This window comes from Pocillopora damicornis, chromosome 2 (genome assembly GCF_964200805.1).
Source record: "Pocillopora damicornis chromosome 2, jaPocDami1.2, whole genome shotgun sequence".
NCBI lineage: Eukaryota > Metazoa > Cnidaria > Anthozoa > Scleractinia > Pocilloporidae > Pocillopora > Pocillopora damicornis.
This window is the reverse complement of record NC_142671.1, coordinates 25727985-25741687: the sequence shown is the minus strand read 5'-3', so window position 1 is coordinate 25741687 and position 13703 is coordinate 25727985. Positions and strand designations below refer to the sequence as shown.

Below are 13703 nucleotides of genomic sequence, written 5' to 3'. Positions count from 1 at the left end.
GCCGACGTAATGACACCATTGCCTATACAAATTCATTCTGAAACCAATATTTTTTTGTCAACTAAATTGATTTGAGAGAGAGAAAGAGAGGATTCTTAAGTCGGCTTGAGGTAGTGACCGATGTGTTTGCTTAAAAATACTGCCCAGCGGGCAAAACGAGGTATATTTATGAAAAATGGCAACGAAAGTTGAGATGTACACGGCGACTCACGAAAGCGTTACCGTGGCCCGTGGGCAGAGATAGGAAAATACTGACCGGGTAAAGAACCAATCAGATTGCAGGATTCGTTACCGTGCCCTCTAAAAAAACAATAATATTTGTTAATTTGTATTTCGCAAATATCAATCCAGTAAAAGAAATTTTCATCTGCGCATGTCTACCCTGTCCAAAAGAAAGAGCTCAATAGATAGTTCATAGTAATTACATAAACGAGAATGTTAAAAATAAAAATCTTCTCAGTTTCTGTGTCCAGTAAAGATGTTATGTGAGCCACATTTAAAATCGATGGGAAATTCAAATCAAAAGTCGCACAATAGAGACCATAGGGCTTAGAACCCGGATCTCTTTTTTCATGATACAAAACTTTATCAGAAATCTTGCTCATGAATAAGACATGTCCTTGATCCAACACAGCCAGCAAAGAAAAAATTCCAGTATGATTTTCATTCACTCGTATTGCCAGCGTTGCTCTTCAGTGTCTCTGAAAGAGAGTTAAATTGACTCAACAGATCTACTCAATTCCCTTCTTGTTGCCGACCGATATTTCATCAGTAATATACTTAATTAGTCATCTATAGCCATCAAATATTCACCTGGAAATAATCTAGATCTTCTCTTCCTCTCTCCGCCACGACTCATAGTAGATTAAGCGGAAAGGAAATTTAACACTTCTATGGTGACCGAGGGCTACCACTCAAAATTTTACAGTTATTCTAAGATTGAATAAAAAATAAAAGAAAAAGTAAATCAAAACTGAAAATAAGATGGAAGGTAAATGCAAAAGAAAGGAAAAATAACGATTGAAAGTAAAATGAAGTAGAAATCAAATTTACGGTGTGAACCAGGTCAATGCCACAACGTCCTGCATACTGCGAGGATAGGAATTTCGAAAGTTAATGCCCATGTGCAATGATGATCTAAGTAAAGTCATGCGTGTTGATTCAAGCTAAGGAAGATTTTATTAAGTAAATGAAAGAGGCATACTCGGATAAAAAAGAAAACTCCAGTAGGATACGAACCTACGATCATTTGATTAGTATTTCGTTCTTTATTAATAAGGGGCGCGTGTTAACTGGGTCAATCGTAACAATCGTCAAATCAAATCATGAGTTATTTTGTAAAGGATACCTAGAAGGAAACGTCAGAGGTTATCCTCATTGACGACCGAGTAATAAAAACATTTACTCTACCGAATGAATGGATAGTTGGATCCTGTTTTGTTATAACAATGAAATTCAAAATAATCACCACAGTTACGGCCAGTTTATGCCAGCATAATAATAAGTTCAATGATAATAATAAGTGCAAGCTATGCAGCAGATTCTATTTATTGCATAATTTGTACTTATTGCAACTGAAAAGTTAGACTTTGGTGAAATAGGAAGACGTCTGGGTGACCGATTCCGATAACACCTACACGACGTCTAAAGAAATGACAAGGACGCATCCAGACCAGTCGCTTGATCTCTCTAATCACTTCAAGAAGCTTATGGTAGTTTACGGCCTTTCCCTACATCTAGGCAGTTCGGAAAGCCGCAAAATTCTATCAGAAAAATTTATCTTTCAAATAGGCACTCTTAATCCCCACGGTCAGGTATCAACGAGTACCTTTCAGCTCCATTTTCTGCACAGACAACCCGCAATACCCCCATTCGCTCTGAGGAAGGGCTAACGCTCGAAAAGTCAGCTTTAAAACTCTTTACAATGGCTAATTTACGTTATCAGTCCAGTCGATATTACTTAATTACCTTTTTATACTCTCTTACTGACCCAAACATTGCCAGTCTTTCTTCGTAAGGTGAGTTCATAGATGGCAAAGGGAAAGCGTTCACTAACGCCCTTCGGTGTATCAAGAGCGTCAATGTTCTTTAGAAATAGGGTGGTCAAAAAAGAGAAATTGCAAAATGGGTATAACCAGAGCATTGTTCAGACCAACACAACATTCCTTCAAAATTTAGGACGCTTTGCGTTTAATTTTCTACGCTTTCTAAAGACCTTTAGTAGCTCACCTTTGAAGTCGGTTCGAGTAGCCATACTATCGGTTTCTTCCGTTCGTTGCTGCACGGCAAAACATTTGAAAATGTGCACAACGCTTCAGTATAAGCTTGAGGTTTGATGAGTTTATGTTTTACTCCTAAATACACTTAAAAAATTGCGAAGTGGTCAACAGAGAGCAGCTAATTATCACCATGGTTCCACGGCCTTGAGGCAAAATTAAAAGTTGCAAAAGCGTTAATAGTGAGTCTGTTTTATGATTCTGAGAGGAGTTTTGCAACCTTGCGACTGTGTCAATGAAATCCTTCCTTAATACTTCACTATTCTTCTTCTATTCTTCGTCCTAATTATGGCCAGGAGGGTTCTTGGCTTTTCTTTTTCATGAAAATAAAAGCCAGAGCGGAAAGAATGAACACGAAAAAGTGAGAGATATTCAAGGGACGTCTATGCAAGAGCTAAATCCCGTAAGCTTTAAAATAAAAAGCCATTTAATTAATAATAATAATACAGACTACTCTATTTACGCAATGTTCCCATCAGAAAAACCACTACAAAAGAAATAAAAGAAGCTAGTATCAAGCTTGGTTGTTTAACTACGTCCAGGGTGACAATCATCCTGCATACGGCGAGAATTTATAGGAATGGCGACAGACCTCTTCCATACGGCAAGGATGGAATGAAATATCTATTTTTTTAAATAAATTTTCATAGATTTGGTAGCCTGCGGTGCCACCTGAAAAAAGCCAGTTTTCTTCAGTAGAAACGAACAATCATTTTTTCGGTCATTTAGATGTAATTTATGTGGAAGACGGTACATTAAAAATTACATTAAAAAAAAAAAACTGTGTCGATGAAAGCCATGGCCAATGTTCTTCTGTTCTTCATACATTCTTCATCTTCGTCCTAATTATTAGCAGGAGAGTACTTTACATTTGTTTTAATGAGAACAAAACCCTGTTGACAAAGAAAGTACATTATGAGGTAAATTGTGGTTGATTTTTATGTGCATTAAGCATTAAAATGCCTTTAACAAAAAGAAAAATCAAACTCAATTTCAATTTAAATATAACTGATTCTATCTACACAACGTTCCACTTTAAACTTAATAGTTGAAGTCTGAAGATTAAACTGAAATTTGAGAAAGGAATCATGTCAGTTTCTCTCGTTCAACGCCAATGATTGGTCTTTTTTCGGAAAGAGTCCGTCACTAGTCTTGCATTTTCAACTTCCTTTAGAAAAATGTCCTTAGTTTCTATTTATTTTTATTTTTACTAATCGTTTCATTAATCTTGAAATACATGTGTTGAATAGCAGAACGTGTCCAAGGAAATGATGAAATCGCTGCAAGAAATTGGGATGTAATCATTCTCAATTTCACAAATTCCTACACCATTTATTTGCGCTCATTTTGATCAGTGCTCGATGAGCCTCTTAACAAACAAAAGAATTCAAACTGTAAAAGAAAAGTGAGAGCGACCTAACCAAAGTAAAAAAACTGGCCACCCATAACGGGCTGAAGCGAGATTAACCCTCCCCCCTCCCCCCTCCCCCTTCAACTCGAATTGGGCCTGAGTCCCCCACTATTATAAAGAAAGTACTAAGTGTACCTTTGGATGTTATTTCGGATGAGACTGAATTTTTGATTAATCTATTTGAGACCAACAATTTGCCACCGGCCCAATCAAGCATTGTCCGTTCGTTACATTTCGTTGTTTTCCTGGACAGTTTGTGTCGATTGATGAAATAGCTGCTTTACCGAACCCTTAGCGACCCTTGGCGTAACCCTCTGCAATGTCACGGCAATGCTTGAATCATTTTGTTAACATTATTCGATCCTACAGATCTCATTGCTTGAGAAAACAAGACATATTTGACTTATCGAGCTAACTGCAGCAAACTGACTACACTGCAATGTTGTAGTGTAGTGAATTTGAAAATGAGCTTACGTAATCAGAAAGCTTAGGATAATTCAATGGTTACCTTTCCTGTAATTACTTCGGTGTCCTCCCACTTCAGTTTGCGAAGCATGGGCAAGGGAAACCCTCTTTCCCCAATTACTAGGGAAAAACAGTGCATGAGACGATTGACGAGTGGGTAATAAGTCTCCATCAGCTTACTGGCAAATTTTGATTATCTTACGACCAACGTTTTACTTTTGCCAGCTTAACATAACTACATTTACTATACTTTTTAAGTTCAAGAGTTATTTTGTAGCATTGCCAAGTTCCATAAATTCGCTATCTTATAAGTTAAATAATCACCCCCATTCGATAAAAGATAAATTCGTACTTTAGCTGAGATAATTACTTAAAAATTTTGGTGAAGGAGCTAAGTTATGCTATTATGAGATTAGAAACGAAGACTATTTCTTTCACGTAAGGCTTTTAAACGGGTATCTAGCACCATAGGCGAACCGTAAACCAAATGGAGACGAGGCTGGTTGATGTTAGCAAAGGTTTACACTCAACGTTACACAACTAAGTTTAACAACAGACGTAGCTAGTATAATGCATACCATTAAGCTTTTTCACAACTTTTCCAGACTCTACACCGTTCAGAAACCATTGGAGCAATCCAACGTTTGTCTGTTAAAAAAAAATGTGAACTGAATTATCACCCATCATTTTCTGGCGCGCGATTAACTAAGCGCATCACATTACCGAGCTAGCCCCAACTGTGGAAAATCGACATCACCCGCGCTGTAAATGATCATAGCCAAAATGACCAAATTTAAAAACTCATACCTCAATATCACCAATAGCAGAGCGGACAACATGTAATTTGGTTCTAGTTAAAGAGAAAACCATGAAAAAAAATGAGAAGAAAATACATTAAGTGTTACGAAATTTGTGTTCACTTTTTTTTGGACGATAAAAAGTGTATGAAATATAGCCGATTGAAGTATCTTACCCGAATGAATTGGTGTGAAACGTCAAGTTGCCTTGTTTTACACCCACAGATCCATGAACATTAACTTTCTATGATACAGAAGTAAAGATTAATAAAATTTAGTATCCAACAAAAGAACCAGTACTTCCGAGTGAAGGCATCAGTACCGTCATTAGCAAAGCGTTGTGATGGCTGTTAAACTTTCATAATACAAGCTAATCTATGTGTCACAAACAACAAAGAAAGGTCGTATCTGTTTCCAAGCTAAAAAATAGACCAGCAACGTGAGTGCAAAGGGTGGGGAAACCACTTTCGATAGTGTTTTTTACGTTGTTCAAGTTATGAATTAAAACTAGAGCCTTCATTTAGACTAAATGATTATATTGATAACATTACTTACCACACCTAGTGTCAGGGCATATATATTTGTCCCATTTTTAGAAATGACGTACACTTCAATATTACCGGCCACCGTCACATTGATGTTGTTAGGACTTGACACGAAAACAGGAGCCTTGCTTGTGTAGGCCTTAAGAAACACCGGTCGATCGGGGTAAAGTTTATACAGCTTCGAAAAAAATCAAACAGAAAAAAAACCGTAATTATCGGCAGTGTAAGTGAGAAGTAGAGCACAATGAGTACAATGGGGTCAACTGAATAGCGACAATAAGCAAAAAATTTAACTAACTACTATTAATACTAAACGACAACTGACAAGGTCCGACATTATCGATATTTGTGTTCAGAAAGGACAGCATTATTGCTCAGGAAATAGACACTTTAAATTAAATATTCAATTAATTAAAGCATTTCCTTACTTTATGGCTGGTTAGGAGCGTGGGCTCATTTCTAGAAGAGCCTAGTGTTCGAGCCCCCGAATAACTTAACGAATATGAATAATCAATTTGCATTTTTTTATCGTTAGCTGAGATTTTACCGACAACCGATAAAGATCAGAAATCTTAACAAACTATCGACACAGTAATGAAATTCTCACCGACAACCGACAACCGACAACCGACAACCGACAACCGACAACCGACAACCGACAACCGACAACCGACAACCGACAACCGACAACCGACAACCGACAACCGACAACCGACAACCGACAACCGACAACCGACAACCGACAACCGACAACCGACAACCGACAACCGACAACCGACAACCGACAACCGACAACCGACAACCGACAACCGACAACCGACAACCGACAACCGACAACCGACAACCGACAACCGACAACCGACAACCGACAACCGACAACCGACAACCGACAACCGACAACCGACAACCGACAACCGACAACCGACAACCGACAACCGACAACCGACAACCGACAACCGACAACCGACAACCGACAACCGACAACCGACAACCGACAACCGACAACCGACAACCGACAACCGACAACCGACAACCGACAACCGACAACCGACAACCGACAACCGACAACCGACAACCGACAACCGACAACCGACAACCGACAACCGACAACCGACAACCGACAACCGACAACCGACACGAGGATCCCCATATTCAGACCCTTTAAAATCAGATGATATCATACATGTATCATTACACACCTGGTATAGGAAGTTCTTGAAAAACTTTGTGTTCAACTGATACCTGGCAGAAGGAGGTAACTTCGTATCGAGACGATTGGGGAGAAACAGAGGTTAAGAATAAATATATTGATAAAAATATCTTTAGGTCATTGTTTGCTGCTCATGTCATCTATCACTTAACTATGTTTCTATATCACTTAAATCATGGTAATAAATGTTTACCGTAAAAGTACACAACTTTTGGCCGTTTATTTGTAAGCAAGGTTCTTAACTTACATCCCTGGGTCTAATAGTGGTACGTAGTTTTCCTTCATGGTGAAAAACAAGGCTCGCAGTGTTGAAAACATAATCCGTAAGCCATATGTAAACCATTTTATCAACTTCCGCGAAGTCTGGGATTGTTTTGGGAACTAACATTGCTGTGGCATGAGGGTATCTGCGGGATTTAAATTCACCCTGCAAAAAGCAATAAAAGATATTTGCCGTTGAGGGGTTTCGTGAATCATTTACATCTGAATGCAAAGCTTAGCTAGGATCAGGTGACCTTCGTTATAGTGTGATAATAGTATAATAATACTCGTAAATTGAAAATGCCAGAATCGTCCGACTTTTTGGAGCAAAGCAGAAGCATGGCAAGGCTGAGACTGGAAATGATGGCAGATATAAGGCTCAGCTAATATATGCGCCTGTAATGAAGAAAGATGTTTCAATATCCTTTCCATAGTCAAGATAATTTGTATGTCTTAGATCTTTTAGATAGAGCAAGTACCACAAATCTTCTATGCAGGAAACCCACTCACATCAATAAACCACGACTTCAATCATCTCAGAATGGCTGCGTGGGTAAAATGATTTTTTGTCAGGGAGTTAGATTTTGTATTAGCAACTTCTAATTGCGTGGAGTGGATTTCCTAAGGGTAATTTGAGACGATGCTCACACAAACCACTATATGCAGAAATTGAATGGGTCATTTAATGATAATTTCAACCCAGGTTTGTTGCTCCAACAAACATCGAGTACCTGTGTGACAGAAAGCCATTGTTTTTATGGTTAACAAGTATTGAATGTTCCAATTTCGTAACCATTTTTCTCGATCTCAATAATCTACTTTATACCTACTGCGGGTGAACCAAAGTAGAAGGTTTGTTACCTTGGTTTACAAACAACATATTTTCTATACTTAAGGCACCTTCTAACCCAAATGCTTGGAGGTCTGAGTTTAAAACAACCAGACTTATTCTAATAGCACCTTTCCTCAGTTCTGTACCACGCCTATTTGTTTAAATACTACACGGTTCTCAATTACATTCTCAAATACATGATCATGACTCAGGAAGAATCAATAGATATTGCATTTTTTAAGTGGGTTACACTGAATTAGCTGTCAAGGATTTCAATTCAACCCCCGTCTGCTTTCATACAATGGAAGGAGAAGTGGAAAACAGCAAAACTACTCATTCACCATAGCTTTGCTCGAGATATTCGTCCTTTTTCTGGGTGATGAGTAAATTTTTTGCGACGGAGATAATAGACCAACCCAGTCAAGCGTTTCACAAGAAACAACATTTATAACATACTTGGTCCAAAGAGAGTCTTATTAACATCCTTTCGTTAGAGCTTTCGTCGAGCTTTTTAATCATATCATAAATGTAGTTTATATTTTCTACGATATCTGTAACAGAGCTCGTAACAGTACACTAGACAGAATGTGTTAGTAGTGATAGGACATGGTAAATGCTGAGTGGGTGTAGTCTGTGGTGATGAGCTGCCTTACATCAACATGTCTCGTACGCTTTAGAAAAAACACATATAATTTCTCACCTTAAGTGGCACATCCATATATTGTGATGTAAATGTAGGGTTTGCGACAAGGGTATAGTCAATCTGCGCCACATCACCAACTTTCCGAAGAACTATGAAAAAAAGTAACATTTCGTAACAGTATATTAATTGACATTTTTCAAACGTGCCCGCACGGCAAATCCTCTAAACCAATGGGGGCAAGGAACCCTTTGGCCTATGGCAGCACTGCTTTAACATCCTGATATGACTGGGACACAATCACGAGGCTTATCGACAAAACGAAAGCGCCTCATCACTTGAGTAATACAATACACATTCTCTATTTCAAATGATAATAACAGACTTTCTCTCTGAGACTTCTGACAGCATTAAAACAACCAGCAGCCTTCCATCTGCTTCACCATGGAGACAGAGAAAGACAACAAACTCGCCTTCCTAGACACCGCAGTTTTAAGAGAACCTGACGGCCGACTCACCACAAGCGTATACAGAAAGCCCACGCACACCGATCAATACTTAGCATATGATTCACACCACCCTCAATCAGTAAAACGCGGTATTGTTAAGTGCCTTTCCGAGCGCGCCAAACGTCTCGTAACAAAACCCTCTATCATCTCCGAAGAGAAAAAGCATCTGTCGTCTGTTCTGGTTTCTAATGGTTATCCTTTTTCTTTCTTGCAGAAAATTATCAAGACCGGAAAACCAAACAACAGTGCTGAACCCGCCAACGAGTTTAAAGCTACTGCGGTTCTACCTTATGTCAAAGGTCTGTCGGAACAGCTTCGCCGTTGTCTACAACAACAAGGCGTACGCGCTGTTTTCAAGTCGGAGATTACGCTAAAATCTCAGTTAGTACGACCTAAAGACGCTGTCGACCAGGATCGAAATGCACCAATCAGAGCTGTTGAAAAACAACAAATCACAGCAGAGCATCATGCTTTGTAAGATCACGCATGACCAGTCGACCTCATCGCCTGAAGGAGACTAGCAGTATACAGCCGAAACGTCGCGATCTACATCACACGTGACTACTTCGTGAGACAAATGAAAAAACTTAGCTTTTATTGTTATTGTTAGACTTTCTAACAATAAGACTTTTTATTATTATTGTTAGACTTTCTCTCTCTAATAACTTCTCCTATTTGAGAAACAATAGCCTTCCTCGCCCCGTAGCTCCTATGACTAATCAACCCCTAACTTCATTCTTTCGCTCACTATGTGTACAATTGGACTGGTTATGTAAGCAAGTAATGAAGTTGCTTTAGTTTAACACGATGAGAAAGGGAGCATTATAAGCTTAGGCATTAGATATCACGTGCATTACGTGCTTAGGTCTTGGATGTTTTCCTTTATTCGTTGGAGTTCTCAGTTGACGCATAGGCGAGTAACAAAAACTATGGGAAAAGGTGGAAAAAGGGAAATAGATGCTTCTAGATAAACGTATTACCTGGATATGTTGCCAAATACTTTGCTGCGTCTCTGTTTATGGCCTCTTCAGCTTCCTTGCAGATCTTGCGAAAAGGAAAGTCAAGAATTATCTACAAAAGCTATGATAATCCGTTAAAATTACCTATTCAGTGACCAGTTAAAGAATATAAACCACAATAAGAGTGTTCCAACCGTTTCTCTTTCTGTTCATACACGAGACACTTGAAATACGAAAAAAATGATTTGAAAGCAAACCATTGATCAAGTGAAGTCTTATTTACAGCTCAGTTTCAAAAATAATGATCAGGAATAGCCACTAAATTCAATTTACCTTTTTTTTGAGAGCATCTTTGATTTTATCTGCAATCCTCCTTTTAAACAAGTTGTATATTTTCCTACACGAGTAAAAGTCCAGTTATAAGAGAGAAAATAGAGTTTTGATAAATTGAAAAAAATACGGGTAAGTTGTCAAGATAAGAGTCAGCTTTCATTGGTGAAATGAAAGTAAGACTAGAGGGACAGTTACTTTGCACGACTGCCACTAAAATGAACATCAACTGATCGGACTTGCGAGGAGCAGTCCTGCTCGTGCGTGGAAATGGTGGGATGACCAGTGGAGTCGACACCTAGAATTAACAAGCACCATCACCGTGAGTCAGATAAGAACAGAGCCACACCCAAAGCCTCGAATGAGAAACTAAAGCAATAACCTATAATTATTCATAGACAATGATCGTGTTTTGTCCATGTGAGTCAGATGTACATAACATAATGTTCCAGCAGAGTCTGTCTCCTCTTTTTTGGCGATGCATTTGGATGAAAATTTTAGAAAATCAAGACAATGATATTTGATGATTATTCAGTTGATCGGTGTTATCTGTTAACTCTAACTGCTAATAGCAAGTGCCCTTGAACAAGAAACTTTTCGATCAAACATGTCTGTGGAGAAATTGAAATTGTTATGTATAAGTCTCACCAATCCGTGTTTTCAGGTTAAAGGCTACTCCTCGAACTTTCAACTCCACATTGACCTTGTCCTTTACGTGAAACCTGTAATAATTGAATATAATTAACTCCACAGGAGGACAACGACACCAAATCTTTTAAATCTGTGAGGACCCCGCCAACTAAAGCTACATCCCCAAGATGTTCGTAGCAGGAGCTCCTGAGTCCGGCGACCAAAAGGTAGGTGTTGAACGCAATTTCCTTTATATACGTGTGTTAAAATCAATAAGTTTTTGATGAAGTAAATGGAGTGAATTCTTTTCTGTACATTATGCGGTTATACTGATACGTACCACAGGACTTTCTTTTTATAACGTAAGAGCAATGCGATATCAAGGTCAATCCCAGTTGCTTGTAAACGAAGACCCTCTCCTGAAGCAGTCGAAAGCGAAGATGAAGCGATCAAACACTTTTTAATCTTGATGCTGGAACCGAAAGTTGTACGTGTTCAAGATGTTAGTAGCAGAAACCACAAGATTTGGGATCTTGCCAAGTAGAAATAAAGCCAAACTTGGCAAACTTGTGGATTATTAAGAACGACATATAATGATAGCAGAAACCCATTCGTTTGTGGTTGCCTTTGTGAAGAGTCAAGACTACTTAGGGCTAAGGTAGGGTTAGGTGTGTCGCAGTTTATGTGGAAAAGCAACGTAGTAAAGTTTTCGACTAATGTGCGTTACAAACCATCTTAATATAAAAACAACTTACTCAGACAAAGTGTATTCAAGGCCCCTCTCTTTGCGACTGATGTCTCTTATTTTAACTTTCTGGAGTTTTTCCAACAACGTTGGGATTCCCACATCGTTGTCAGCTAAGAAAGGATTCAGTAAAACAAACGGCATATGAATTGATACTATTTGCGAGGGACTGATTAGCATTAAATTCTATGAATTGACACTTCATATAGTGAGCCCAACTAATAAAGAAAGCCTTTCAAAATTTATACTGAGCAGTAAGATGCTGAGCTTTTTATACCCAGAAACTAAAAGTACATGTACAATGGGGTAAGTTTTCATAGAAATTGTGGTGCTACGTTGGTGGGAGAGTATAAGAAGGTAATTTGATATTATCCACTGAGTTGATAACGGAAATTGGCCACTGTTAAGAGTTTCCAAGCTGACGGTTCGTGTGTTAGCCCTTGGGAATTTATGGATTGTGTATGTGTGTGTTTACATGCAGAAAATGGAGCTACGCTATAAGTGGGACCAGGGTAACGAGGAAAACAAGAATTAGTCAGGTTGAATGAAAAGCGTTCGTTTTTGCCGTGGGGATTAATAGTGCCAATTTGAAAGACAAATTTTTGCTCTAAAGGTTTGCAGATTCATAGTTACTTGTTTAATTAATCTTCACATCCATCACAAGTCAAGAATTCCATTCCTTTTTCGCAGTTTCTCAGTTTTCGTCGTTTAAGAAGTGCGACTCTGATTTTTCCGACAAATCAGGGGAAATATGCCAGTTTTTGGATAAACGTGGTTATCCTATTTCTGTCACCAACAAATTGATCGACAGTCAGCACTACAAACGACACAGATGGAAAATACCAATCGCGTTCCATTCAATCTCACATTTTACCCTCACAACCACGCACTTAAACGAGTCGCAATACAAAAAAAATTATATCCGGCTCGTAATACAAAAAAAAATTATATCCGGCTGTTATGAATTAAAACTTTCGCAAGCCACCGAGATAAATTTCTTTTAGAAATCTGGCTTGTGGTGGTATGAGTACGAGCTATTTTCTAGAAATGCCACAGTGATGGATCTCAAATTGGAAGCCTGCCGAAATACTTACATTGTAATCCGCTAATAAGGGTGTTAAGCTCATTAACTGCCTTTGACTTGTCAAAGATGTACAGTAAATTTGTAGGAGATTAAGCAGCTTTAACTATTTAGGAAGCCGAACGACACTCAATAAACAGCATCCAGCCAGCGGATTAGAGTTAAGTTTGAGTGCGGAAGATCTAATGTAAGTTACTCAATGAAAGCTTTGAGCGGTAATAAATTCAAACTCTGCTTATGCATTACGATCTCGCTGAAAACTAGAGAACAAAACCAGACAGCCATATTACAAAAATACGATCCCTCTCGATCATAATAAGATACTGATTGAAAATAGACCCTCGTTAAGTATTGTTTTCCCTGAATTTCTTCATTTCCTGTTGTTATATTTATCATTTTTTAAACCTCTCTACTTGGATTTTTCGGCAGACTTAAAAGGTATTATTACGATTTCAAAATAACATCACTTGACAGAACCAAAATCATCTCTTTTAGCACAAGAATTTAGATCACGAGTTTAATAAAAATTGAAATAATCCGAAAAGGAAAATGCATCAAAAAGGGAGACACCTCCGGCAAAGAAAAACTCGACAAGAATTAGCTAAGTTGGAATTCGAGAGAACATTCTGGGCAGAAAAGGATCCTTCCCCAAATGGTGCTTTTCTACTCCATGTTGAGCAACCCTCCACAAATTTCTTGGCTACAAACACCTTTAAATAAACGGTACATCGTAGTGCCTACCATATTGAAGTCCTTTGTTTGTCACTCGCACGCGGATTCCAGGATGAACAGTTTGGCCTTGAATGTCATAGAACTCGCAGATAAGAATGATTATGGCCGACGTTAACAGCGTGTCAGGCATCAACTTCATAGCGCTTGATGATGCAGTCTTGCACAGGATTCTCCCTCGATGGAGTTCTTTTCGATCACTTCACTTCACGTTTGTTTAATCTCGGTTGATAACTCTCAGTTGATATGTCAGGCGATAATTAATGATTACCTCAAGTATCAA

General features: G+C 38.5%; 1 protein-coding gene across 1 annotated transcript; it reads right to left on the bottom strand.

Moving 5' to 3' along the window:
* Positions 1-2173: 2173 nt before the first annotated feature.
* Positions 2174-13639, bottom strand: LOC113680122 (lipopolysaccharide-binding protein). Its single transcript, XM_027197119.2, has 16 exons — positions 13433-13639; positions 11621-11723; positions 11206-11337; positions 10884-10957; positions 10434-10533; positions 10239-10302; positions 9927-9990; positions 8498-8589; positions 6952-7131; positions 6694-6753; positions 5505-5672; positions 5126-5193; positions 4960-5002; positions 4731-4800; positions 4196-4272; positions 2174-3169 (listed from the first exon to the last, which is right to left on the bottom strand). The coding sequence occupies exons 1-16, from the start codon at positions 13560-13562 to the stop codon at positions 3119-3121; spliced, it is 1476 nt and encodes a 491-aa protein (XP_027052920.2). The 5' UTR covers positions 13563-13639; the 3' UTR covers positions 2174-3118.
* Between the last annotated feature and the right edge of the window lie 64 nt (positions 13640-13703).